The sequence below is a fragment of the Melanotaenia boesemani genome, chromosome 10 (genome assembly GCF_017639745.1).
Source record: "Melanotaenia boesemani isolate fMelBoe1 chromosome 10, fMelBoe1.pri, whole genome shotgun sequence".
Classification (NCBI taxonomy): domain Eukaryota; kingdom Metazoa; phylum Chordata; class Actinopteri; order Atheriniformes; family Melanotaeniidae; genus Melanotaenia; species Melanotaenia boesemani.
In genome coordinates this window covers 24,862,235-24,889,511 of record NC_055691.1, presented here as the reverse complement: position 1 = coordinate 24,889,511, position 27,277 = coordinate 24,862,235, and the positions used below count along the sequence as shown (strand labels likewise).

The following is a 27,277-nucleotide window of genomic DNA, read 5'->3' as shown; positions in this document are numbered from 1 at the left end:
ATAGCTACCGTAATATTTATTGTAGAAGAAATTGAGATGTCGTTTCCCTTTTGAATGGCCTTAATTGTAATAAAAACAATATTTAAAAACCAAAAGTTTTAATTTTGAAGACCTAAGATTAAATCGTGTCTATTCCTGAACATGTCAAGCCATGTCTGTTCTTTAGGCTAAATTGAATAATATTCCGAGAAATTTAGGCTCGTTATTACGGTAACGAGCAGCGTTACCATGGAATTACGGAAATACATACGTAACTGCTGAAAAACGGTAGACGCCACGAGCGGGCGGCATTGTTTAGAGAAAAAAAGTAGAAAAATGTGAAATTTGTAGCGTTTTTTGTCGTTCCTCGGACTAATTAGTTTCTGTCACGCCTTTATCTGGTGAGTATAAATCGGTTAACTCTGCTTTTATAACAGTAAAGGGAGTTGGACAATGCTGTGGCGGTTAACGTTGTAAACGTGCCTGGGAGTGCAATGCCAGCGCCGTAATTTGTTGTGGAAACAAGCCAATAGTAACTCTATTATCCGTCTCCAAGATTAACCACAAGCCGGACTAAACAATGCTTTACAACCAGATGGAGGGAAAGGGGAGTGCAGCAGACAGCAACCAAACAAGAGATTGTGATGTCCGCCTAAATTCAGTTAGGTCAAATCTATAATCCGTGCCTTGACCTTTACATGCCTGTCTGTTACAGCATGTTCACCTTACATGATATAGGTTTGCTTCAAATTTAGCTGTATTATCCAGAGGACAAGTTAGATCAACTACTCGCGACAGTGGAGCTGGCCACGGAGCTAAGATGTTATGTGGTTGTGCCTCAGAGGTGGACGTTTTGGATTGCTTAATAGTGTCTTTGTTTTTTCTGTTTCTGTTCTTCCTCGGAGGTGGTGCAGCTGAAGAGAGTTTCCGCACCGGAGATGCCAAGATGCAGCGTTTGATATGCTCAAGCACTATTAATCAAAATTCATCACTTGGAGAGGCTGTAGTCATCAGATATTTTTCATCTTGGACGACTAACATGTTTCACAACAGAGGAACAAACTGCAGTGAAGACTACATGAAGCTATGACAACATTTATAGAAACAGTCTTTAGCATCTCTGCGGATAGATATTTTTGACTGCTTCTAGGCTTCTGTTTTTGTACTCAAGTATGTAAGAAGTCTAGGCTGACAAAATAGTCCCCACCAAGTATCTGGATCTGTAAAGAAAATCAATCAAAAGACAGGACTGTGAAAGAGGATAATTTCTTGAAGATGCTTCAGACTGGGAACTACTCACTGGTGCTGTTGATCCAGCTGACCCTGTTGGCCTATGACCTTTTTGTCAACTCCTTCAGTGAACTTTTAAGGGGAGCAGCTGTCATCCAACTTGTGCTTTTCATGTGAGTCACAAAACACGATTAAGAGAATATATATATATATATATATATATATATATATATATATATATATATATATATATATATATATATATATATATATAATACCCGATTGCTTCATTTCATAATAAATGTTAGTCAAGTGTAAATACCAAGTATGTGTGTCACAGCTGAGCGTAAATGAAAAACAATTCAGTTGAAATCTTTTAAATTCTGGTGTGACAAACAAGTGCATTTCTTGAGACTTAACCTTTTCTTCTCTAACTTTCTTACTACCATCAACATTTTTTACATTACTGTTTGAATAAGATGCAAAAGTAATTGCTGATAATTTGTGTATAGATGGACCTATATAGAGCTTTATTGCTGAATTCAATACAATTTTAATCTTTTTTGTTTAAAATTTTGAAATAATTTCTTGATGACACCAGTATTTCTACTTGAATGACACATAAATTCAAGATAGGAATTGATGTCTAAAAAATGCAAAGTAGCAGTTAGTACACCAGATAGTACTTCTATTCTCAACTGGTACATATAGTGGTAAATATTTTTAATACCTCTGAAGAACTCCAGCAATGCCTAAAACACATGGATGACATTTGTATCCTTCATTTACATGAACAAAAGTATGATCTCAAAAATAAAGTGTCATTCTGAGAGAAATGCACAATGTTACTGGAACTAAAATCTACCAAAGTAACTTGTGAAAATATTTCACTTAGTGTCTGGTCTTCATTCACCAACTTTTCAAAAGTTAAAATAATCTAACCTTTTTAGAGAGAACAATTCATATCCTCTTCATGAAGCTTAGTTACTTACCATGCTACCAGCTTACCATGTGCTAATAATTTCAAAATCCCTTGTTCACTGAATTAGATCTTGAATCAGTTCACATATTACTGTCTGACACACAACCAGTTATTCTTTTCACCATGATCATCCAATGCATCAGAAATCAGTACCACAAATAAACTATTTAAATTTGTATTTGCAGCATCCAGGATATCGCCATCTTGTTCAACATTATCATTATCCTTTTGATGATGTTTAACACCTATGTGTTCCAAGTTGGCCTTGTTTCTCTGCTGCTGGAGAGATTCAGGGCTCTGCTCATCTTCTCTGCTGTCTACCTGACCCTCAGCATCTGTTTCCACTGTTGGGTGCTGGTATGTTCTGTCACACCTTTACAGTTGTGTGCAAACTCAAATGAATATCAGTTTCAGTCAGATTGACACAAATCATTAGAGCTGCAAGGTGTTGATGTAAAATGACTTCCCATTTTAAATGTCTTTCCCTTGTTCTAGAACCTAAGATGGCTAGAATCAAACCGTTTTGTTTGGACAGATGGTCTTCAAGCGCTTTTCGTTTTCCAGCGAACAGGTAATTTATTCCAAGAACAGGTTTAATTAAAAGGTAATCTGTCCATAATTTACACTACAGTTAGTCCTGTCATTGACTACTTCGGTCTGTTCACAGCGGCTGTGTTGTACTACTACTTGTACAAGCGCACAGCAGAGTGCATGGGAGACCCAAGGCTTTATGAAGACTCTCTGTGGCTGCGTGATGCCTTTGCTAGAGCTGTTCAGTGAAGATGGGACAGTTTTGAGCTGATTGTCAAAGGATGAAGAATGGCCTATCTGACAGTACAAGACTGAGCTGCATCTTCAGCTACTCTGAATTTTCTATCATTTCCTCAGATTTCACACTTGGAAACCATAGCATCATTACACATATTCCCAAAATGTTAAAAACTGATGGAACTCATGTCCAAGTAGGAAAGGATGCAAAGTCCCAAAATACTATGTTTACTGGCTCCATGCAGAGAGGCAGACTGGCAGTTAAAAGGTTTACACTGACAGGTAAGCCAAGGATGGCACATGTAGTATTGTATTAATCAGGATGAGTCAGTTAATCTATGTGGCCTTGTCAAACTATTTGGTCTGCAGACTGAATGCAAATTAAAGACATTTATAAGGAAGAATTTCCAAGTGAGAAATGTTGAACAAAAAGGTTTGACTAGCCTTGGCATATGCTTTTCTTTTTGTTTTGTAACCATGAACAAATTGTGTGTAGTGATAGTCCTGTTTGACAATTCTGGATGGAAGAGATCAGTTTTTTTTGCCTTATGTAATGTCAGCATTGTTGTTTACATGTTGAATACAATTTTAAGAAGCCAATTTTCATGTAAACTCAGGTGGATTTTGAGCAAGGATCTTTAAATCGTGTTCACACCGTTTTTATTAAATAATCCTCTAATTCCGATGTAATCCTTCATCACTACGGTAGTCAGTATTATCCAGGAGACAAGGTGAAACAGGCGGCTCTATTTTTAACACAAAGATTAATCAGGGATTGAGGTTTTAAAGGCCACTAGTAAAACACACAACAAATAGCTTTCAGTGTGACAAAATAACGGGCTATTCTCAGACAGGTTAAGTGGCAGTGCACTTATGGCCTGGTGCCAACATTTTACAAAACTGTTAATCTGTCATATTATGAAATCCATGGATTACTGCACCGAAAGGGGGGGGGGGGGGGGGGGAACAAACAATGACATCAGAAGTTGTACAAATCCCCTTTACTAGTGAAATGAAATCCAGAGTCCAAAATATTGCCAGTGCCATCTAAATATAACCAAAATCCTGTATGTTGTTAGTGATGTCCTGTGTTCTGCTGGAATGTGTCAGATTCTTTTAATCCAGTCACCTGAACCAGGAAAAAAAAAAGAAACATAGTCAACTACAAAGCTGTTTCAGTAATAAACAAGAAATGTATATTACTTTCAGAAGACAGTATTTTAAATGTACCTTCATACGTAGATGCCGACCCACAGTAGTAAGAACAGAACACCGAAGCCCATGAAAAGTGAAGCCACAAGGGATATCAGCAGCTCTTTGTAGATGTCTCTTGTGTATTTTGTTGATGTCACCTCATAACTGATAAAAAGTTAAGGTAAACTCAAAGGTACAATAAACAGTCAAGATTTTTGAGGTCTCATTGATCCATTACATACACATTTATTCAACTGTCCACTGTGTTAGTGTGTCAGAATTTACCTAACTGGCTTCCTTTAATTATTTTCAATGACTTTAACATAAAATTGTCAGAATGGTGATGCAGATGCCTCGCAAGGACCTGAGTGTTGAATGGAACCCTTCTATAAGATATAAAATGTTGTTTTTTTTCCACCGGTGCTTTAAGTTGCTCTACAATCAAAATAAGTGCATATTAACTTACGAGAGGGTATATCTAATGGATGGATGGAGTAATGCATGGGTCAAGAATAAGAACAGATAGTTTCAGTTATTCCTAATTTCTCCAAAAGTTGTAAGCTAAGTAATGAAAATGTTCCGTTAGCTGTTTAGAAATGCAGTATTGCCTCATCTCTCTGAACCTGTGCACAGACTGAGAAGCAGATTATTTTAAAACAAATTCACTACATGCTTTTGTTTCTGAGAACTTTTTATGTAACTAAACAGGACTTTCAGCATTTCTACTGCGGTTTGTAACCTAAAATCCTAAATGAGAAAGTAATTGGACATTTTTTCTTATTCATGAAAATGTTTCACATTAAAGACTGCCTCAGCTTTTTGTATCCTACTGTAATGAATGAACCACAGTTGAACACGTACAACAGTGGTGGAGCCACAGTTGTCAGAATGACCATAGTGGCCATGAGGCACCTTCAGTTAGAGTTGCCCAGAGGTTTATTTGTGAATTCTGAGATAATTGAAGCAATCAGGCAGTATAGTTTCAATTCTCTGAAATAAATTTGTCTTTCACTGTTTTTCTACATTGTTGCTATGAGTAGAGCATGCTCTTTCAAAACACGACCTGGGCAGGAAGGGACACATTCGAATGATTTACCATTTTTATCAAAAACAAACCAAAAAGTGGAAGCAGTTTGTGGAAAAACGAAGTGCACTCCATAATCCCACAGCATGTAAAATCACCTTTTAAAACAATAACTGAAGTAAGTTTTGACATTTTTCATTTCTCCCACTGTTGTGGAGTCATTTTGGCCTAGTTTGTTTTATGTCCATCATCTGACCTTGGGGTGAACTTGCTGGGACGCCTAGTCCTGGCACCTTGAATATATTCCACTTATAAATAATCTTTCTCACTGATGAATGAGGAACTCTAAATGTTTGCAAACAACAATCCCCGAATCCATGTCTTTTCAAAGATAATTACTGATGTCTTCCCTCCTTGACACTCTGTTACCACACACACCCGAATATGCAAAACTAGGAAACTGACAAAATGTCCGCTTTCATAGAGCTGCTCACTTGGGCTGAAGATAAATTAATTAAGATAATCTGATTAGCATTCGGCTGCAACTGTGCCTTTATGTACACATCTACTTAAATATCCTAAATTTCCTTTGTTTAAATGTGTTCTCATGCATTAGTTTATACATCCTATGCATCCTTGTGTCCTGTTTTTTTTTTTTTTTTTAAGATTCTTGATTAACACAGTGATTTGCTATATATCTGTACAGGTATCTGCTTCTCTGTGCTTCCCCAAAGCTTCATTCAAGCTGTCCCTTTAGTCTCAGCAAACAATTGGGCATGTAAAGAACTATACTGTTGTTATCAACAATGATGAAAATACAGGACAGTGGTTACATAATTCACTAGATGGGCAACAATATGCAAAGGTAATCACATGATCCTTAATCTTATGCAGTTTAATTGCTGGTCCATCTGCGGCAACCTAATGGTTATACCGAAGGTACCTTCATCCTTCCCAACCAAGGAGAACAGAGCGCGATGTAGAAGAAGCAGTGAAAGGATACACGAAGAACCAGGCAGTGAAGAAGGTGCCGATGGCTAGCAGGACCACAGTGAGGTGGGGAAACACAGCCGGGTTCACCGGGCTGGTGTATCTGGTCATGGCCTCGAGTTCCTGCAGCCACAGCAAACAGATGTAAAGCGGTTAGAAAACCTGCCGTATCCTTGACTTATCACGCAAGGAGTCTATGGATTTTTTTCTTAATTATTTTTAATTGTGTTGCAGATAACTTGTATGGCTTTTTCATTTAACTTATATGGTGGCTAACTACATTGAGACCGACACGAGAAGCTAACATTATTTAGCCTGCTACCACTTTTATATATAGACATAAAGAAGACGTATTGCTTCACTTGTGAAATTAAACACAGTGAACTGTTAAACCTAACCATATATATTAAAGCTGATTATATAAATACAAGGAAAGTAAGTAATTCACTACCATTCTGTAATGAAGTGAAGCTTCTGCAGCAACCGTCTCAGAGGAAAAGGCCACGTACTGACTATCACTTCCTGGTTTTAGCCTGACGCAACGTGACGTAATAGACTCTTTTTACTCCCTCAGTATAGACTTTCAGGCATATCTGTCTTTAGGCGTGCGTACGAAACCTTGCTCTTTTGGATTGGAGGCTATTTTAAATGATATTATGTACAACATTTTGATAGTTTTTTTTTGCTACCATGCCATAATTATTTGCTTATTATGAATCCTTACTTAGCGCAGTGTTTAGTGACATGCCACCCGAAGAACTAAACCCAGGGTTCAACTAAAATTTAAAAAAAATTATAAACACTTTACTGCCATCTAGTGGTATGACTGAATTATTGTTTTGAGATCAACCAGGCAAAAAAAAAAAAAAAAGAAGAGTCTGACAATATAATCGCCAATTTATTTACTGCATGCAATCATAGTATTACAACATATTTTTCTGAAAAACAAGACCAACTCAAAATGTAACGATAAATGGGCAATAAAATAGTGATATTAATGTTGTCAATTAATTTTATCCAAATGGTTTTAAACAAAAAGATGCTAAAATAAATTTGTGTCTGTGTGCTCTCGTGCTTATCAATCATTTCTCAGCTTAAAAAGCTAGAAATTAATATATTATTGATAAAAAACAACAAAATAACAATACAATTAAACACATCAGATAAAAAGGAGAATTGGTAGTAATACAATGAAGCAGTACAGTTACATGTAATTCACTTCTACCAGAGTATGTGACACCAGTCTGGTGCACTGGGCACAGTAAGAGCAGTTCATATATACAGTGTACAAATTCTACAGTGGTTTCATTATGCTAGCTGGTACATTATAAATAAGCTTTAAAAGCAGAAAGGTACAGTAAAAGCATTGTAGAGGGTCTTCATATCATAATCTTTGTCTGGTGGCTGTCTGATGGCTGTTCTTCCTATTTATTGTTTGTTACATTTGAGTTATGCTGTTGTGTTTTTCTTTTTGATCACAGGAATAATATTGATTTAATAACAAATTTCAACCAAAGTATGGTGTCTGATATTTAAGAGAACCAAGAAAAGGTAAAACAATAAGAAAAGTTTAAAAGTCAATTATATTAAAAGTGTTATCGTTGCATAGTCTTAGTTTTATATGCAAAGAGATCGAGAGAGAGAGAGAGAGAGAGAGAGAGAGAGAGAGGAGCATCCACAGAAATATATATAATGGAGTATCCAGTGTATTTCTGCCCTAGGAGTAAATTAGCTTCTTCTCAACTTTATGATCAATGCACTTAAATAGATCTTGCCTCTAAGCTGCAATGCATCATTTTAGAGAAATGATTGGGTGCGCACCTGAAAAGATATATATCATTACTGCCTTACCAGCATTGTCCAGTAAGCAAAATACAATGTAAGCGATTCCAGTGTTTTGTTATAAATATTGTCAGTGTAGAACTTCTGCATTTCAACTATCTGATGCTAAGAGCTGTCAGTGTCATCCACACGTTTATTTCTTGTGATTTGTTTGATCATCCAGTCACATGTATGTCTTCCAGTGATTCTACAAAAATGAGTTTGACTTAGGGGGTCCTCAAATTTACAGTATGCTTTCACATTATGAGCTATTTCTATGCAGAAATGTGCATAGATATTTAATATGTTTCATTCAGTGTCATAACTGTACAGTGTTTAATCAGATGCTGCATGAAAACACACTAGTTATACTATAGTTTCCTGCAGCAGCTTCAACACAAAGCTCCACTGTAGAGACCACATATTTGCCAGTGTGCACTACTGAGGTATGTTCAATATATGAGGCTTTCAGCAGAAGTCACTGACTTCCTCTTCAGTGTATGAAACAAATTAAAAGTTTAGCTGTAGAAACTAGTTGCAGTGTAGACACAGATCCATGGAATTATAAATCAAAATAAAAATGTGAACAGTGCCCTCTACAATATCCTGGCCTGCTAAACAGTAACAGTAATCAGTGATAAATCTACGAGCTTTAAAGATGGCAGTAAACAGTGCCAATTGTAGTCATCCAAAACATTTTCAGTGTGTCATACTCCAGTGATCATATTAAAAAAGATGCCTTGATGCATATACACATGGAAGGGGTTATATTGGGGACCGTGGCACAGTATATAATTTGCTATTTATGAATATCATTAAAATAATGTACAATACAGAGTCAAAAACCCATCCCATCACAACAGCGTACAACTGGAACCATAAAGGAGACATATATCATGAAGTGTAAAGACACTTGAACACATTTTCTTCCTCCTCACACACAGTTGTTTCGAAAGACAAAATGGTAATCAGAGTACGGTGACGTTTTTCCTTTGGTGCCACAATTCACTTCACCCTGCCAATGAAAGTAAATAAAAAGACATTAATCATCAACAGTGTAATTTAACCTGTCTTAAAACCGCAGACTCTGGATCAAAGAGGACTGAGTTATCAGGTAACATCTACAGTATCTGAAAGGGGCCAAGTTTACTTACAGACAGAGAGACACGGAAGTGATAGGTGAGCTCTTGGAAAGACAACACAGGCAGTGACCACAAGTGATGAGTCCCCTTAAAAAGAAAGTATAGAATATTACATTTAAGAAGGTAAGTAAGCCTATATAGATCAAATTGTACAAACTGTTAACTATGCTGTTCATCTGTACCTTTGTGGATGTGCTCTGTTCTCTGTAAAGCTCTGTCTCTGTATGGTTGAGGCACAGGCGTCCCTTGGTAGCTCCACATTGTTGTACCCACACTCTCTTTGTGGACCTGTAATAAATTGCTTAATTTTATGAGAATATAATTTTAAAAATTTCTACAAATTCCTCAAACTTTACAGTTTGGCTATTTATATAAGATGAACATGCTTTATTTGAGTCAACATAATAAAAAAAAACAAAACATGGTCACTTCATGAAACCCAGTGTGGTCAATACTCTAAAAACTATGAGCCAATTTATTTTTGCATAAAAGTGGGTATTAATTTGTTATTATTATACTTAACACGTGTTAATGAAGAATAAATCTCATTAAATCAATATGTAGCAACACATTAAATTCACTCTAGATTGGCTAACTTAAAACTAAACCCACTAAGTAAAACAATGACAGTCTAACCTACTATGTAAAATACACTTTCATATAACGCTATGCAAGTATGATCTGATTTACTGTAAGTAGAGAAAGTATTTGTGCTTACGGAAAAGTCATATTTATACTCACATCATGTGCAAAGTAATTTGTGAGATGGAGGAATTTCTTTGACCATGAAGAGATACTGCATAGCTGTAAAGCACACAGAGAAAAGATGCATCAGCATGCACACATGATCATAACAGAGACATAACACAAGTAATTAAACAAATTAATTAATTAAACAAAACAGATGAAAAGCTCTGCTTTTCTGCAATAAATCTTGGAATTTTTTTCTTTTATTTCTTTTTGTTAGTTTTTTTGTTAACATTACACAAAAGAAAGAAAAAAACCCTTCAGTAGGATTCAGTCTCTATAGAAGGACATCAGAAGTCATTATAACAGTTCTGATTTCTAATTATTCCACCTTTTAATTAGAATTAGAGTAGCTCTAATTTTGTACCTGCAGCTCTCAGCTGTTGCACAACTTTGTGCGGTGATTTCTTGGTTTGTCTCCACAATATGAACACTAGTGAAAAAGGGGGGTTCTCTTCCGTCTGCAAAAGAATTAACACTTGATTGCATTTGCACACTGCATATTTTATGTGTGATCAAAGTGCCACTACTGAGCTTTGTACTTTTACCTTTTGCATATAGGCTACGTTGTCTTCGTGGCACAGGCTGCTGACCCCCAGGCAGACGGTTGGTGGTTCCCACTCCATCCAGATCTGTGGACACAGGCCTCTTCGACTTGGCAAAGTACATGGGTGCTGAAGTGTGACTCAGACGGTTTCTGTTGTGGCCATCCTTGTCCATTGGCCTGGATTTAGCTTTCTTGTTGATAGTGCCTGGTGTTGGAACTAGGCTGCCTAAACCTGGAGAGGACAGAAAAATGAATCTTCCAAGAGGGCAAATACACTATATGGTTTAAAATAAATATATATTTATATATATATTTTTTTCTTACCTGGTGTGGATTGGTTGTTATTCTGTGTCAGAACTGTTGATGATTGGTTGTTTACAGCTGTGGTTGAACAGCAAGCTGTAAGTTTCAGTAGAGACAGAAAAAGAGCACATTAAGTTAGATATATTTATATTAACTTTACCTCTAGTGGTTTGAATGACTGTTAACTAACCAATAGAGAAGTTAGACCCTACAAATTACTGAAAAACTTGACTCACGTGGTGCAATTGTGGTAGGTGTGGTGGACAGAGGCGTGTATGGAGTCTTGTGGGAGTATCCTAGTGCAGCTCTTGACCTACACCATTCACATGACACATCACAAGAAATTAAGAGCAGTCTTTGATTAATTTGAACTAATGTTATTGTGCTTTCAGATTTGACATGTGATCTCCATTCAGACAGAACAGAGAGAAACATGACTAATTTGTCTTAAAAAAGACTGAAAGAGTAAATTGAAACAGAATAAGCTGCAAGAAAGATTGGAGTTGATAGAGTACCATGTGCAGACAGGTGGACAGACAGTTACAGTGGCAGTGAAGATGGGCATCCAAGAGATGTAGAGAACGCAGGTGGAAACAAAGCTACAAGAAGCAGGACAGATGTTATAGAGAGACATTATTGGGGAGGTGGAAATCAATTAAGTTCGCTAAAAGCTTCAGGGTCTGCACCATACCCATCTTTCTCTGTGACGTCTCCTCTATGGTGAAGCGTGAGCACATAAAGGACTGACATGGAAATCACACTGTGGACACATAAAGACCCAATACATTATCATGTCTTAACTGTGCACAGATGTAGCAGGTTTATTGTTGCCCCACCACTCTCTTCTAAAACACATGTACTTACCTGAAGGCCATGACAATGACCAGAGCCAGAATGGTCCCCTGCATGAACCGCTGACTGATGCAGCCCTGTTCTGGAGTCGAGTTCTGTAATGGAAATTTACATTCAATGACATCAGTACATTCTGAAGTTGGCAAATTTATTACAATAAATAAATAAAATAGCATTGCTACACACCTTGCTCTCAGATTTAACTGTCTTCTTCTTGAGTGGGCCGCTTCCTGTTCTGCTAAAATAACTTCCTGTTTGACTACACAGACGAGAAAAACAAAACTAATTTATGAATTTTCTTTTCTTTAGTATGAGGTGCTCTCTGCAAGTATGATACACCTGATCTGCAGCCAAAATTAGAGATGATTTATTGTTTCTCTCACCTCACTGTACCCCCACTCACAGTACTCTTCATGCTGTCAAGGCGTCGCAGTTTGGCCAGTTTGCGGCTCCATCGTTCCAGCTCATCTATACGAGTCTCCAGGTTATCTGTCAGTTTACAGAGCTCCTTCACAGCACCAACATTCTCCATAAAGATACGCTCCTTTGAAGTTATAAGAAGTGATCAGAGTTTATGAGTGCAGGTAGTGTTCTGTGAGCACTGTGCTGCACATGTGTGGATTTGCTCATTACCTTATTGACAACCAGCAGGTTGGGAATAGTTTCACCATTGGCACAAACCACATCACCTCCCTCTTTCACTGCTTCAGGCAAAATTTGCTGAACCTCTTGGGCAATCACTCCTGCAAAAGGACATGACAAGAGTAGAAGTGATAGTCACAATAATGACTGCACACAGATACAGTTTCCTTAACAACACACATGTAGCAAATGAAATACACGTTGTGAGGATATTAATACAATAATATGATTACAGAGTGCAAAGAAATGGGGTGTTTGGATCTGAATTCGAACAGAGGTTATTGATGAAGTTGTTACCAGTCTCCGCCGTGTTCTCTATGCCCACAGTGGCAGCAAACTCAGGCTTGTACTGGTACTGGACCAGCCTCATCTGAGAAATCCGTTTTAAATTGTCTGTGGTGTCAACCTAATGACAGGATGACAATGACATTGTACAAATGACATGAAAACACAGTGCTTAATGCAGATAAAAAAAAAGTTGCATCAAGCACAATTATTTTTCCAAAAATATGTAAATAATAATTGCAAATTGTTTAAACACAATGTTGAACTCTAAATAATAAAAAAAAACATTTGTAAAAAAAAAACTTGTATGATGCTGAAAACAGAGCTGAACATTACAGTCTAACTAGGTCAGCACGTAAGAGTGATTTTTTAAACAACACATGGCTTTTTTACACTTTTAAAAAAATATATAAATAATAAGGTTTACATGATTTGCTAATAATTACAGTCTTGGTATTTAACTTTTGAGGACAACAGGACCGGCAAAAATAAAAATCTACAGTTGAGCTGAATTTGGGTGTTTGAACGATGGGACTCAAAATGATAATGATAAACACACAATAACATGTTGACTTTTGGGAAAACCACGCATACACATGCACACATCCTGACCTCCTGGACATTTTCTTTGGCTCTGATATCAGACGGATGGACCAAGGTGCCCATGACCTTCAGGTTGCCATGGACAACAAGCGCCTCGTCCGGGCGGTCAGTATTGATACCAACTCTACCGTGGTGGTACACTGAGTCTGGAAGCTGGCCACGTTGCCATAGCACCTCATTGTCACTTTCAAATTGGCCTGGGTTAGATGCCTGTCACAAAGATACAAATAGAAAAGCACACACAGAATCTGATTTAGATATTAGAAGTTTAAATAATAGTGTCAAATATTGTAGTCATTAGCAATCCTGCACAGGACAACTACACAGATCATTTCTGAAATGACACAACACATCATATATATGACTTTTTTTTATTGTAAACTTTAAAAGGTGCTTATATACATTATACATTTTATTATGGACTATCTTGCTACTAAGATGCATAAAGGTGGCCAGTTTGAATCTACACACTTCTGGAATGTCAATATTTCCATCTCACTTTCAGCAAAACAATGAATCTGGCTTAGTCAGTTTTTAACCAAGTAAACAAAATTGTGAGAGAAGTTGTTATTAAAAACAATTAAGTGATTGTGTAGCTATAGTGATTTCTCCTGTAATGTTTCTCAAGCTTTTGCAGATAAATAAATGTTGTTATCCCATGTTTTACACATCTTTTATTACTACAATTTCACCATCGTCCAATAAAAACCTGATATGTCAAAATGTATAGACTTTTAGTTAAGTCCAGTCCCCAGATTTCAGCATAAAGAAACCACTTTAAAACCATCAATATTATTTGAAAAGTGAATTGCTTAAACCATCTTTATGTACTGATACTTAGAAGATGTGTAGTTTTCATGGGACAGCAACAATATTCTTTGTTTTATCATTTGAACTCTCCTGAACAAAATACTTTTAAGTGTAATGATGTTCCCAGTCACACAGGTTAGGGAGCTGACAGGAAAATATTAGTAAGGGGTGTGTGTTAGACATGTCCCATTCACACAGGATATGATTGCTGTAGGAAGGAAACAGACATGGCCAGACGTTACCCTGACGATGATCCTCTCAGATACATGAGCAGCCACAGTGTAGCTCTGACTGTGGGACTGCGCGTGCAGCGCCACCACCAGCATGAAATACCTGCAAAGACAGATTGATCAGGAATGGATGTGAGTACTGGATCTCATTAAAGTGACCCAGAAGTGTAGTAAATTTATTTGTTACAGCATGTTCCTGACCTCTGATCGGGATTTGGTTTGCCCTTCTTCCTCATGTTATTTGCTGTGGTCTCACTAAAGTGGAGCCGTCCCACTGTGACTTTTGTTACCTGCTCTGGAGGCAGCGTGACTCTAGGAGGGATTACCAAATATGACATAATGTAAAAAAGTCTTTCAGCAAAAGCTTAATATGGTTTCTATATTATTTAATGAGCTCAGGCTTACAGCACTGGCTTGAAGGGTCTCTTGCTGCGGTCAGACTGTGACTGCTCCACACTGATGGACTGATTCATAGCTTCCACCTGCAAATGAAGAGCAGATAAACAGATACACAACAGAGCTAATGATCACCACATCCAGTCATAACATCTGTCACTAAAATATATACACAATTAGTTATCTATGTTTCTCTGACTATATCATCCACTTTTTTTTAAACTCCAAATCATAAATATTTGATGTTGTAATAATCAGTGATTTGCCTCAGCTGTTACTGTGTTAAAGTGCTTTACAAAAAAAGCTGAGTTGAATCAAACATTTTTACAGGATTTTTGCTTGTGTAATGATGGACAGTTTAGCTTTAAACAATTAACACCTCACACCAATGTGTTAATAAAGGATGTATATTTTTTAGGCACTTTTTTTCAGCTCAAATAATATATGCCCAAAAAGAAATTTAAGTCAAACTGACTCACTGATGCAGCACACGGTAAGGCCTGTGATGGCTAACTAATTGACTCAGAGCACAAATTGAATCAGGTGCCAGAAGGACGGAGGAAGGTTATGGATTGCTGCCATTAGAAACAAGCTAACTGGACCTTTTCAGGTTAAAGATTAAATAAAAATCAATACCACAAACTACTGCCAGTTTTTTTAATTAACTTTTCTCAAACTTTGGTACAGAAAAACACTTGCGGTGTTGCAGAGCGATGTGATCTTTAAACAGGGCTCCAACACATGCATCCAAGTACTTCTGCTTTAGCAGCCAGCAAAGGTCTAATGACTCTATTTCAAAGTATGAGACAATACACATTTTAAAACAACATGTTGGAAGCTGTATACAGTTGAAGAACTTGACAACCTACTCTAAGTTGCCTTTAATGTGGACACTTTGTTTCCCTGAGAATGACAAAACTCACTATTCCTTTGTGACCTTAGACGACTAGTGGGTGTCATAGTAGAACAACATAATCTCAGAACAAAACAAGCAGAGAAACCAGTAATCAAAACAAATCGTTAAGATTTGTATATTAAACCTTTATTTATTCATGTCTGGGATTCTTTCAGAAATGACTGAATTTTTTATATTTGTTCAATGGTAAAATGAATAAATGCAGTTTTTCAAGTTGTGCATTAAGCTTACAGTGCACGGCCACCATCATTCCCTCACCTTTACCCCATTGAGTTTGAGGTAGAAGCAGTCGATGGGCTGCAGGCCATCATTTGTCTTGATGTATTTGGGATCTCCAAGCATTCCGACATACACGGTGACCTGGAAATGGTTCTTCTTCTGGCAAACAAATGCATCATCAGCCAAGGAGAAGTTGAAGCCTTTGTCAGCATCAACTCGGTAGGTTGGCATCGGACTAAGGACAAAGGAAAGAGGTTATGATGTAATGAGACGGAATATAAATGACCTCAAATTTGCTGTCAGCAAAAGATTTATAAAATTTTGATCTAGGAGGGTCTTTAAAGTCCATTAAGAAAGCAAACAATCTCCAAGCAATGACACATATAATCTATGCTGTTACACTGGGAGTTGGCATGAACATGGTAAGACCTTTGATTCTTCTGCCTGTTTTCATTCTTAACTTTAACTCAACTACACAGGGGTCAAGTAAAGCTGTTGTTTGGGGCTCCTAAAAACTTAACAAAGGCCCACCAGGGCCCCTTTGAGCTAAGATCTTGTGAAAGGCAACAATGATGAAAACCAACTTTTTCTTTCTTAGGTGTGTTTTTTGAGCTGCGATGGCCAACCAGGTGGTTTTGATAACATATCTGAAAGGTCCTGAGTTCACTTTAACCTTCCTCCCTATCTATTTTGGCACTGCAAAAGCACAAATAAGTGTGCACTAATATTTTTTCCTTTACCCCCTCCTCATGTCGTCTTTCTAAGTCGAAACCCTGCACTCGTTCACACTCCCCCGCACAGCTCACCGCTAAGGAATTTGTAGACCTCTGCAACCCATCTATTCCTTATCCACTCCCACTGTATGCTTTGTTGAATTATACATTTAACCAATTAAAACTCCTTTCATATTAGTCTCTCTGTGGAGCACTTTCACCTCGTTTTGCTCCAAAACATGTACAGATAAGCCAAAATAAATTCCACCCACAGCTCTTTGCAGTTGGCATCATATAGTGGTGTCCACTTGTTCTGCTGGTGCGGTTGCCACTTAATGCACTGATAGTTTGGGTCCAGGTAGGCGTTGTCTGCATCCTGCATTAAACCTGTGACAAACAGTTTTAAATAACGGCTATTACAGTGTGCACCACTGAATGTAAAGATTGCTCTGCTCTGTAAAAGTCTTCTTCTGTGTTACGGGTTAGTAAGAACAGGTGAGCGTGAGGTAGAGGAGGTGAGGAAGAGAAGAAAGATGCCTGCCTACCTGGTTCTTGTTTGATGATACCTGTGAGGATTTGGGAATTCATTGTGCTGTTGGGAGAGTCAGAGTGCTTCCTCTTCTTAGCCTGATGAACAGGGATGCCACTGTGAGAGATAAATGGCATTACTGCTGATAACTAGTTAAAGTTATAATACAAAGTGGACAACACAGCCCTCCCTCCAGCACATCTTCATGACTCACTCTTGCCCCTGAGGATGTTGCAGTAGTTGATGGAGCATCTGTGTTTGTTGCATGTCCCCACTTCCACTTGCAGCTGCTCCAATAGGATACTGTGATATCATGGGCTCAGGCTTCAGGTACATGTCCCGATGCATGCTGGGATAGTGGCCATGTGGTGGTAGGGGTGGAGTAGGAGTCATGTGACACATGTTCTCTGGTGTCATGGTCCTGATCATGTGAGGATCTGAAACAGGGATTAAATGAATGATGACACAGTTGCACTGTCGCTTATTGCAGCTTTCTCTGTCAAGATTAATCTATCCGTTTTGTGCTTCGTACTGCAGTCTTCTCTACTATCCTTCTATATTGCCCCAAAGTATTGTCCATTTTAATCAAAGAGCAGAAATGTCCATCAGATAACATTTTTCTACACTTGTGCTGTTGGGCAAGACCAACACAAGTGCATGTGTATGGCACGTTTTACTCAACTCATCTACTCAAGCTTAATGTGCATTTCTGTTTTCGAGGACATACATTTTTAGATGATTCAGTTTTGAATCAGTTAGTGACAAACTATTTCTTTTGTTGTCTTTGTCTCTTGTCTTTATGCTTTAATCCTGAAGTGATGAGTAGCAGATAAGTACTAAATTGAGAAGTAGTTGTGACTCACATCCTACTGCACTGGAATTTCATTGACTCAGTGTCTGAGTAGTTTTCACAGACTAAAGCACTGCTTTGTTTGGTATTTACGCTCAAGTCTTATTTTCCTTTCTTTATATTAGAATGGGTTACTTACCATTCACCTGCTGAGGAGAGTATGGTTCTGAGCTGGAGTCTGGGGGGGACTCAGGTAGTGTCCTAAAAAAAGTGATTAAAATATTTTTTTAAAGTAAATATCTTTAAAATCATCCCATTAATTTAACTCTCTATTAGATGCCTTTTTGTTTTTAGAATGACATCATATTTAAGAGAGAGATTCTCCTTTGGGAGTGCAGATGATCATTTCACAAGATTATGTTTGTCAGATTACTTTTTTTCCAGATGTAATATGATGTTTTCTCTTTGCTTGTTATCAGTGCCCATCCCCCTCATGATAGCACACACTTTATTTATATAAATGAAGCTTGATCACATTTTGATTGCATAATTGACACGTTGAAAGATTAAAATGTTATATCTGAGCATTTTGCTCATGTCAGTCTTAAGTAACAACCCCTTTTAAATTTTCTTCTTCCTATACATGTCTATCTGTATAGTAGACTTATTGTTCTTACCCTGGAGCGTAATGGCCCCTATGCTCAGGCTTGATGTGAGCCTGTTGCTGCTGCTGATGTTGTTGCTGCTGCTGTCCCAGGCAGGGGTAGCTGTGTCGGAGGCTCAGGGATGGACCTTGGGGGTAGGCGTTCTGACAGCTAGGGGGCCCAGGTGGAGGGGCTCCTTGGCGTAGTGGAATAGGGGGGCTCACACCACACACCAATCCTCCAGAGGAGGACACTCCTGCCTGAGGAGAAGAGTAATTTGGTCCTGGGGTGTTGTGGACCTCTGAGAAACAGCTGGGAGAAAAAAAAGGAAAAAGAAAAAGGGATTAGCCTTATCAGGAAAAACAAATTCCTTTGTAACAACATGATCCGGTTGGGTCAGTTTGTGTTGTTTTGACGTTGCTGGGCTCGTTTCGAGTCCCTACTGACATGTCAGTGCTATCGTCCTCCTTGCTGATGTACTCTTCCAGGATACTGGTGTCGATGTTGGCTGGCTCCAGAGAACTGGTAATATCATGACCTGTGGGGAAGGGAGGGTTGGGAACATGGTGGGAGATGGAGAGCATCTGGGGATTAGCAACAAGAATCTTTCAGCAGTTCCACACAGTGCCACAGCGGTGTTGTAACAATTCCCAAGAAGACTTGTCTTCTTACATGTTACCATAAAAGCATGACTGTTTTTGATAGCAGTATATCAATGTATTCAGTGTATTTAATAACAGTATATAAATTAGCAACGTAATGTCATGAGGTCACATCTTTAGTTGATATTCTAACAAAGATGATCTAATGAGAGGAGCTGTGATTGGCCTAAATAGAATTTAAGGATGAAGCTTTCAGGAGTGATGCTAAATTGAAGGATGTGGTTGTGCTAATGATTCAGTGCCTCTAACTGCATAAACCAAAGTTTATGGTTACTAGTTTGTACCACAGATGCATTGTCCCTGTTTAAAAAAGAAGTAGACAGTGTTATAATTACTTAATTGTGTTGCCCCAGTATCCATTCTTCACTACAATTCTTTACATAAACAGATCTCACAGTTGTTTTATCTCTTTATCTGTATCAGCGTTTGTAAAACACTCTTGTGTGATGATATAGCATATATGAATAAGTAATTTAATAATTTCCAAAACCTCCCCTTTCTTCACCCCTGGGTCATTTCTAGCCTTTGATAGGTAAAGCCACACAAATCCCAAACACATGACCCCACTTAATCTTTAAAATACAGACATGTAGAATCAGCACCTGTTAATACATTTATTTAGAAAGAGTAAATCACCAAGGCACACAGAACACTAAATATATATAACATGAGGGGAAGATGCTTTTTTAGGGTTTTGCTAATTTTCCCAAAGTGCATATGGTGACTGGTGTGAGAGAGAAGTGGGAAAATGGACAAAGGGGAGGGGGGGTGAAGCAGAAAGGGCAAAGACCGGGCATATGGTGGGTGGGCAGGCAACCCCAGTCTTTCTCCTTTTCGTTCTCTCTCACACACACTCAGTCTTCCTCTGATAGATTAAGCAGCTACTCAGTTGGGAATGTGAGGAATTTTTGTGTTAGCATTAGAAAACTTTCACATTTTCCATTTCTTTTCTTTTAAATATTCCTTTAAGTTGCACCAGAAAGCTAACATGAACGTCACTTAGTGCTACATAACCATATCCATAGATTTCTACTGTTTACCAGAAAGGACACTAATAGAATACATTACACTGTGAACACTTTGTCACAGCATGTTTATAATCTACAGCAGAATACACATTAAAACCTTGTAACTTTCAATTATCAAACCCACAAACCAAACAACTTGTCTTACGCTAATTAAATTATATTTATGGTTAACATTATAAATCCTTGTGTCACCATTTTTATGGCAAAACTGTCATCCCTCACTGGATAGAAACAGCTGGTTAATGTCTCCTGATGCCTGCCAGTACAAGGGTAAAAAAGCAGGATGGTTTCTCTTAAATAAAATCCAGATGTGCACCCCACCCAAAGAGGCAGTAAATTTAAGCTGGCAGGCCTGATAACAGAAAATAGAGAGATATGGGGAAGGGGAGGGAAGATAGATGTGGGGCTGAGGAGAGCTGGGGCAAAAAAAAAAAAAAAAAAAAAAAAAGGCAGACTAAAAACGGAAAATACAAAACAGAGTTGTAGTTTAGAAGAAAATCTTTTTTCACCAAGCATAAAGTAAATTATGCTCATGGCAAGATTGGCACAAGTTCAAGATCTAGACTTGGTAAAAAAGACTAACTATAGGAATAACCTCTAAAAACTGTAGGAATGAATTCAATCAAAAAATTCAGCTGCACTGTCTTTACTGTTATAATTCATTAATAATAGTAATTGGCCGGTTATTCGAGTGAATCCTTTATGACAAATTCGTAATGCAAGCTTTATGAATATTCGGACTGATGTATGTAAGATGAGATAACCAAAAAACAAACAACAAAAAACATGCACATATTTTTGGCTTCTAGTTCCCTGACGCATAAAATGGCAAAATATTTAGCCAGAGACGGAGCTAAACTTACAGTTACCACTGCTTTTGTTCATTAGTAGGTAACAGAAACCTATAAACCCTATAAATACACCTATAAACACCTGTGTCAACATAGGTGAGGTTTAATGTGTGTGATTTATTGTTTGTTGATCGTTTTTTAGATATTGTATATTGTAAATGATTTCTGTTGTTGTATATCTTGTCTGTAAATGTCCGAGGACTACGGATGGAAAATAGCTCTTAGCTAATTCCGGCACATTTACACAATGTGATGTACAAAGTGTTCATTAATGTGCACTGTCCTCATTAAATTAAATGAATAATAAATAAATAATGATATAAAGTAATCATCACCATTCTAGCTGATGCAGCAAACCTGTTAGCAAACAACTGCTTACACATTAGCATTTATTATATTTTCAGCCACCAGATAAATATAGATCCAACATTTACTGTAGTCTTTTATTGCTTTAGTAGCTTTACATTTCTCCTCAGACTGTGGACAAGTCAGCATAAGATAGACTTACACCAACAAATCACAACAATTTATCCAAATTAATTTGTAGCTGGAAAGCAGTAATATCCACATTAATGGTGAATACTTTCTACAGTTTTTTTTTTTTTTTTTTTTTGCTGTTAATGATAATCTTTTTTTATTGGGGTCTGCTTCTAACTCATATACTGTATTTCCAAGTTATATGAATACTCATAAAAATGGATGAAAAAAGAAAAGCTGTGGACATTGGTCGCTGAGCAGAGACCGTGGCAACAGTGAGAATGTACTGACATACAATACATAGTAGATGTACTACTACTAAATGCTGAACTATACATATGCATTGATAATCTAAAATCAGAAGAAGTGGGGATGAAACTAATGAAAATCTATAAAAATTTAACTGGATTGAATTTAGTTGTGAGTCCACAATCATGAGACTGAGACATTAGCCTAAAATCTGATCGGGACTGTGAGGACAATGAAAGACCACACAGCTTCTCTTATAAGTTATTAACTTATGTTTTAAAAACAGTATCTCTGTGCTCACTTTTCAGGAGTACACATCTAACTTTACACCACAGTTTAGTGTAATTTGAAAACAGAAGGCAGGTTGTGCTAATGTTTTTTGTGTTTGGGTGAAGATGAACAGAAACATAAATCAAGTAACTGTATCCTTCCAATCACTGAATCATCTTAACTTGCTGTGAGCTGAATGTGTAAATTTCCCTGTCCTCTATGTTTTTCTCTGTCCAGCTGTGCTCAACGAGGAACAGTGAAATGATTGTCAGTTTGACTTCGATACAGACTCGCCTTTGGAAAGATTAGGGGCTGTGAGGGGAGTCTGAGTGTGTGTGTGTGTGTGCATACGCGTGCCCATGCAAACACGCACTTGTTTGTTTGTGTGTGTAATGCCACCATTTCAATAGCTTGGTTGTAACATAAAGGAACAAGTGTGTTAGTGCCCATCAAACATAACTGGACTAATATCATTCAGGAAAATATACAGCTTTACCTTCAATAATAATGATGTCTGTCTCCTTCTGTGAGGAGGTCTTGTGGCTCAGGTCCAGTGAGTTTAGGTGGTAATCTTTATATGTTATACAACATAAAGACTTATCTCTACTGTAAATCTATGTGGCTTTTCAGTTCACATATTATTCATCCTCTCTTTGTTCTGGAGGAGAAAATCCTCCTCAGTTGCTCTTCCTCTTTTTCTTCTTCTTTTTTTGTTTTCTATACCCAAATTAGGGATCCAGAAGTGGGTCACGTTCTGCACAGTTTGCAAAGACTCTTGATGCAAGTTTTGAATTTAGGCTAAATAGATAGAACTAACTAAATTACCTTCTTTGAAACTTCAGAAACTATTTTCGATCCAATAGAAAGTCTGTAACAATATAAAGGCTGAATGTAAGCACAGTTTCTTCTTGTAATAAACTCTATTTTTCCCCCTTTTTTTTTACAACCAAATGAGGTTTAAATACATAATTAACTCCATTCAGAGAAGGTGAACTGAGAGGGAATACAGTATATCTAATAATGAAAACAAACTTTAAAGGCCTTAGCTGCAGATACACACTGCAAACAGAATATGGAAACATCATCTTAAAATGCACAATAAAAAAATAAAATAAAAATTACATAAATAGAATTAATTAAAGAAAAATTCTACCAGCAATCATTAAAGCTGATTGTTGTGCAATGTTGTGCAGTTTACTACTCTAAATAACGGAATCTATGTGATGTATTGCCAAGCACTTTGATTTATTTTTTTTGCAAGCTTGATTTCTTATCTAACATTATTCTAATGCAGACAAAAGTATTTAGGAATGACCTGTTGGGTCTCTGTTAAATTAATATAATCAAAACAATGACCACAAGCAAACATCTCAACTGATGTGGAAAACTAATCCTGGTGTAGAAACATGCTGATTGTACCTACAAAGAACATTTAAAAAAGTAAAGGAAGCAGAATGTGTCACATCACCACCACATAAATGTTAGACAGCTTTGACAAAGCCTGAGAGTTGATCTTCTCCGTTTGTTTCCATGACAGAGTTAAATTAAAAGAGTGAAGCTCATCGCTACGACACATACATTGATACGTAAAATGAACAGAAAGCCCATCAGCAGGTCGATACTAAGAAATCACAGCTAACCAGAAGCAGAGCAGACAGAGTGGCAGAGTACCTGCACGTAGCCAAAGCATGTTGAAGTTCTTGTGATGACAACACCTGAAACAGAAGATGAGAGGAACAATTCCTGTCTTATTTTTCACATGTTTCCCAACTCGGGCTCAAAGACTTTGTTCTGCAGACCCAAGAGTCGCAGATCAGGGTAAGTAGTGTGTGTATGTGTGTCTTTGCGTGCATTCCTATGTGTTAAAAATACTGCGTATGTGAGTGTGTAAGAGAGTGTTATAATAAGGATTATTCCCAAGTCATGAGAAAGGGCTGTACCAGGCTGCCACACACAGCCCTTGTCGCATACAAGCACTGGTCGCACCGGTGGACCTGGCTCAGGGAGATTACAGGAGAAACAAGGCTGGGACAGGGACGCAAAGAGAAACAGCGCAAATGTGAGGCAAAGTTTTGGGGAATGCACAATACAATGCAAGAAGACACTTTCTTTTTATAAGCAACCTCATTGTAGACAAACATCCGCATTAAACACCTGCAGTTATTACAGATACTCACAAAAAATGTATATTCAAGTAACAGAAGTAAAGAAACAAAACATCTCATTTGATTTTTTACAAATCCTTTCTTCCTTAGAGTTTTTTTTCTTTAATTATTATGTGAAGTGGAGTACACTCAAAACAAAAGGTGAATTGGTCTTTTGAAGTTTAGTTTAACCACAAGCAACACTCAATGGCTGAAGATTTCTCAGCTGGCAGTGAGGAGTGAGACTCAACAATGCTCACCTGTTAGCACAGCAAGCCTGGTTGCTCAAAAACAATTCATTCATTAAACTATAAATCAGAGCAACCAGTCAGACTTTATCTGTTTTACACAGGTTTTTCATGATGAAATTCCCATTCATTATTTAAGACTGTGGGAGTGCAGTAGCAGGAATTTTAATATAGAGACCAACTCAGGTGATAACATGCAAACTGTTGCCAATATTCCCCAAGAACATATTTACAATTGTATAGCTCAGATTTAAACTCTAAACAACCATCAGGTGGATTGCAAAATAATTTATAGCAATTCATGGATTGATTCAAATGATTATGAAGATTAATTCAGAATGCAATGGCTTTTGTTTGGTTTTTTTCTTTATCTTATGAGGCTGCAAACCAGATATCTTTTAGATTATTCTTTACATTTGATAGACCAAACAGCCAATCAATCATTACTATAACTAAAAAACTAACTGATAATGAAAATGGATGCAGTCAACACTGATAAGTTTAAATGCAGCATCACAGGTCACTAACATAGCTGTAGACTCTGCTGTATCCACACTTATCTCAGTGTTTAGAATGAATCTCATAAGGCTGGAAAAAGCAAAACAAACATAATTTCTAATATTTTAATCAAGTCTTTGGTTGGTTTATGATTTCTTGCGGCACAATGACAGATGCTACAATCCTTTGAATGTGCACACTTGGCCTTTGTATGAGTGACTGTTTGCTAAGTGAGTCAGAGAGGAGAAGGTCAAGTTTTGAGAGGGTTGGTGGTTCACTTCTCTCAGCAGGCTGGTCTCGCTCCACCCTGAGTCTGCACTATTTCACCTCCTCACCCTGTCTGCTCACTGTCACTCTAATGGAGCCAAGGAGAGCCAAAGTGAGAGGCCAAAAACCTTAGGAGAAACACCAGTCTCACCTCATTGTGTTTTCATAGCCACCAGGACTATGCCAGGAATGTACATTAATGTGAACATATACATATTTCACTAACCCCATTAAAACACAGTTTACCTGAAATCCATTACAATACTGAATATTGTGCATGAGTTGAAAATGAACGACAACTTCTACTGATTATTCATCAAATCATTTAGATGCTTTTTGTCACCACTGACAAGGTTGAGCTCTAAAATCTAAAATCTCTAAAGTGAACTCTGTGAGTTCATGTTTGGATAAATTATGTAACTATGGGGTTAATTCAGATAAAGTAAAAAGTAAATTGGATAATAAGCACCTACTGTGTACCTTTCATGGACAAGTTGACATTTTATTCCAAGAGAGAGTGGCTGAAATAAAGCCAAAGTAAGAACATCTCTCTTACTCCCAAAGCAAGAATGTAAACACACTAAATTCCTGTCAGAATGGCGAGGAACCTCTGACAGTCATGGATGGCTTTGTATATTTAAGTCAGCACTCCGTGTATACTATTATGAAGTGCAAAGTCTCCTCAGAGATAGCGCCTTATGCAGAGTGTTTTTTGTTTGTTTTGTATGTGCACCTGACATGTCTTTTAATACTTGCTTTTTAATTGAAATACTTAAATTAGACTAATGGAAATTAACTAATTTAATGTACAAACTGTAATCACTCTGATTAAAAATTCAGCATTTGACTCAAGTGTTACCAAAAAGATGATAAATTAAAGGCAGGTAACTAAAAGTATGATATCAGCATAACATCACTGCTTAAAAATATTCTCAGTTTGTGCCACACTTGCAAAACACACCATTTATCTTGAACTGAATTCCTACACCCTTTCAGACCCACCCTCCTCCATTTTTTTTCTATCCTGAGGATTCCCACTTTAACCAGATCTGTTACCCATCACCAGCACTTTTCTCCCCGCACCCGTTAACCTCTGAATTCCTGTCATTTTAGTTTTTAAAGGGGAAAAGCAAAGAATGTTTTTTAAAAAAATTATATTTGGAAAAGTTTTCCCCAAAATCCAATAAAATCATGACAAAAACCAACAATGACAAAAAAGAGGAAAAAAACAACAACAACACACACACAAAGAGAAAAAGCAAACAAATGGAAAAATGAAAAACATCTAATTATGTGAATAACAGTTTTACTAAATTTGATTTTTTTTTAATTAACAACTACATTAAGCAGCACAGTCAAGAAGTCAAGAGTTTACATGACATTTTACTTTTTTCTTAATTTGGCTATTTATAATACAGAGAGGCTAAAAAAGTTAAAAAAAAGAAGACCTCTCTGCTTTTAAAAGTACCTAGTTTAATAGGATATATAGCCTAAGTAAATGGCTCAAATGATAATTACATTCTTACCTTCAAAAAATCTCTGTAACGCTTCTGTTTCATCTACCACGTCCATCCTAGCGGGTCCCACATAAAAAATCCATTAAAGTCTCCCCTTGTCCGAACGAAAGCAATTCGGATGGGGGGAAACTTTCACATATACATCACGAAATCCAGTTTGGAATCGGTTTGGTTTGGTTACACTTCATATGAATCCACCGCTGGCGATGAAGTTCTTTCTCTTATTCACCAACTTAGTAATTTACGTCTCCTTCGGCCAAACTGTCTCCACTAAAAATTCTGTAGGTTCTGTTACAACTTTAAAACCAAATAGTCTTCTTCTTCTTCTTCTTCTTCTTCTTCTTTAAACTAATGCCAATAGAAGTCCATATGATAACATTTTTTATGACCACTCGGCTTCAGTTTAAATTCAACCCCGACAAACGTTACTGTGGTTTTGTTTCTCCAAACTGAAATGTTTAAATCGAAAGAAAGAGCGTTAAATCAGCTTTAGTAGATTTCGGGAATTCGTCAAGTTGTTTCTGTTCCTCTGTTGCCTCTCCCTCCCAGACAGGATGTGTGGAGCAACAGAGTCGGAGGAGAGGAGCAGAGGCAGGTGAAGGATGTGCGCCACGCTGCTGCAAATACCCCGGAAAAAAAAAATGCAAGTTTCTGCTGGGACACTGTTTGCGTAACACTGCACGTGGATATTTCCTTCTAAAATAACCTGG

General features: G+C 37.4%; 3 protein-coding genes across 8 annotated transcripts; 1 reads left to right on the top strand and 2 right to left on the bottom strand.

Moving 5' to 3' along the window:
- Window positions 1-93: 93 nt before the first annotated feature.
- On the top strand, window positions 94-3,911 carry tmem138 (transmembrane protein 138). Of its 2 annotated transcripts, XM_041996554.1 has the most exons (6): window positions 94-380; window positions 536-640; window positions 885-1,382; window positions 2,377-2,548; window positions 2,687-2,762; window positions 2,859-3,911. In XM_041996554.1, exons 3-6 carry the CDS (start codon window positions 1,255-1,257, stop codon window positions 2,969-2,971), a joined length of 489 nt encoding a protein of 162 aa, XP_041852488.1. In that variant the 5' UTR covers window positions 94-380; window positions 536-640; window positions 885-1,254; the 3' UTR covers window positions 2,972-3,911. The 2 variants fall into 2 exon arrangements, with proteins under 2 accessions (XP_041852488.1, XP_041852489.1); XM_041996555.1 differs by lacking the exon at window positions 536-640.
- A 32-nt stretch (window positions 3,912-3,943) lies between these two features.
- tmem258 (transmembrane protein 258) lies at window positions 3,944-6,679 on the bottom strand. The gene is made up of 4 exons (XM_041996558.1): window positions 6,619-6,679; window positions 6,181-6,290; window positions 4,190-4,318; window positions 3,944-4,088 (listed from the first exon to the last, which is right to left on the bottom strand). The coding sequence occupies exons 1-3, from the start codon at window positions 6,619-6,621 to the stop codon at window positions 4,192-4,194; spliced, it is 240 nt and encodes a 79-aa protein (XP_041852492.1). The 5' UTR covers window positions 6,622-6,679; the 3' UTR covers window positions 3,944-4,088; window positions 4,190-4,191.
- A 373-nt stretch (window positions 6,680-7,052) lies between these two features.
- On the bottom strand, window positions 7,053-26,828 carry myrf (myelin regulatory factor). 5 transcript variants are annotated; one of them, XM_041996528.1, is made up of 27 exons: window positions 26,577-26,828; window positions 18,804-18,894; window positions 18,390-18,668; window positions 17,912-17,973; window positions 17,137-17,359; window positions 16,939-17,039; window positions 16,666-16,780; window positions 15,720-15,915; window positions 14,555-14,631; window positions 14,351-14,461; window positions 14,147-14,252; window positions 13,119-13,319; window positions 12,519-12,627; window positions 12,213-12,322; window positions 11,963-12,123; window positions 11,766-11,838; window positions 11,592-11,674; window positions 11,419-11,487; window positions 11,243-11,326; window positions 10,964-11,040; window positions 10,749-10,823; window positions 10,426-10,656; window positions 10,245-10,338; window positions 9,872-9,934; window positions 9,313-9,418; window positions 9,143-9,217; window positions 7,053-9,003 (listed from the first exon to the last, which is right to left on the bottom strand). In XM_041996528.1, exons 1-27 carry the CDS (start codon window positions 26,620-26,622, stop codon window positions 8,923-8,925), a joined length of 3,099 nt encoding a protein of 1,032 aa, XP_041852462.1. In that variant the 5' UTR covers window positions 26,623-26,828; the 3' UTR covers window positions 7,053-8,922. The 5 variants fall into 5 exon arrangements, with proteins under 5 accessions (XP_041852462.1, XP_041852463.1, XP_041852465.1 ...); XM_041996529.1 differs by having other exon boundaries at window positions 14,162-14,252; XM_041996531.1 differs by having other exon boundaries at window positions 16,960-17,039.
- Between the last annotated feature and the right edge of the window lie 449 nt (window positions 26,829-27,277).

What these genes read in the sequence shown, in the direction of transcription:
- tmem138 (XM_041996555.1), top strand. Translation starts at nt 1,255, where the DNA reads ATGCTTCAGACTGGGAACTACTCACTGGTGCTGTTGATCCAGCTGACC. An exon ending in GTTTCCACTGTTGGGTGCTG is followed by an intron (nt 2,549 to 2,686) that starts GTATGTTCTGTC and finishes CCCTTGTTCTAG; the next exon opens with AACCTAAGATGGCTAGAATC. An exon ending in TTTCGTTTTCCAGCGAACAG is followed by an intron (nt 2,763 to 2,858) that starts GTAATTTATTCC and finishes GTCTGTTCACAG; the next exon opens with CGGCTGTGTTGTACTACTAC.
- tmem258 (XM_041996558.1), bottom strand. An exon ending in TTCACTGCCTGGTTCTTCGT is followed by an intron (nt 4,319 to 6,180) that starts GTATCCTTTCAC and finishes ACTTTTTATCAG; the next exon opens with TTATGAGGTGACATCAACAA.
- myrf (XM_041996528.1), bottom strand. Translation starts at nt 26,622, where the DNA reads ATGGACGTGGTAGATGAAACAGAAGCGTTACAGAGATTTTTTGAAG. An exon ending in GACGTCACAGAGAAAGATGG is followed by an intron (nt 11,327 to 11,418) that starts GTATGGTGCAGA and finishes TGCTTCTTGTAG; the next exon opens with CTTTGTTTCCACCTGCGTTC. An exon ending in TGTCCACCTGTCTGCACATG is followed by an intron (nt 11,041 to 11,242) that starts GTACTCTATCAA and finishes TGAATGGTGTAG; the next exon opens with GTCAAGAGCTGCACTAGGAT.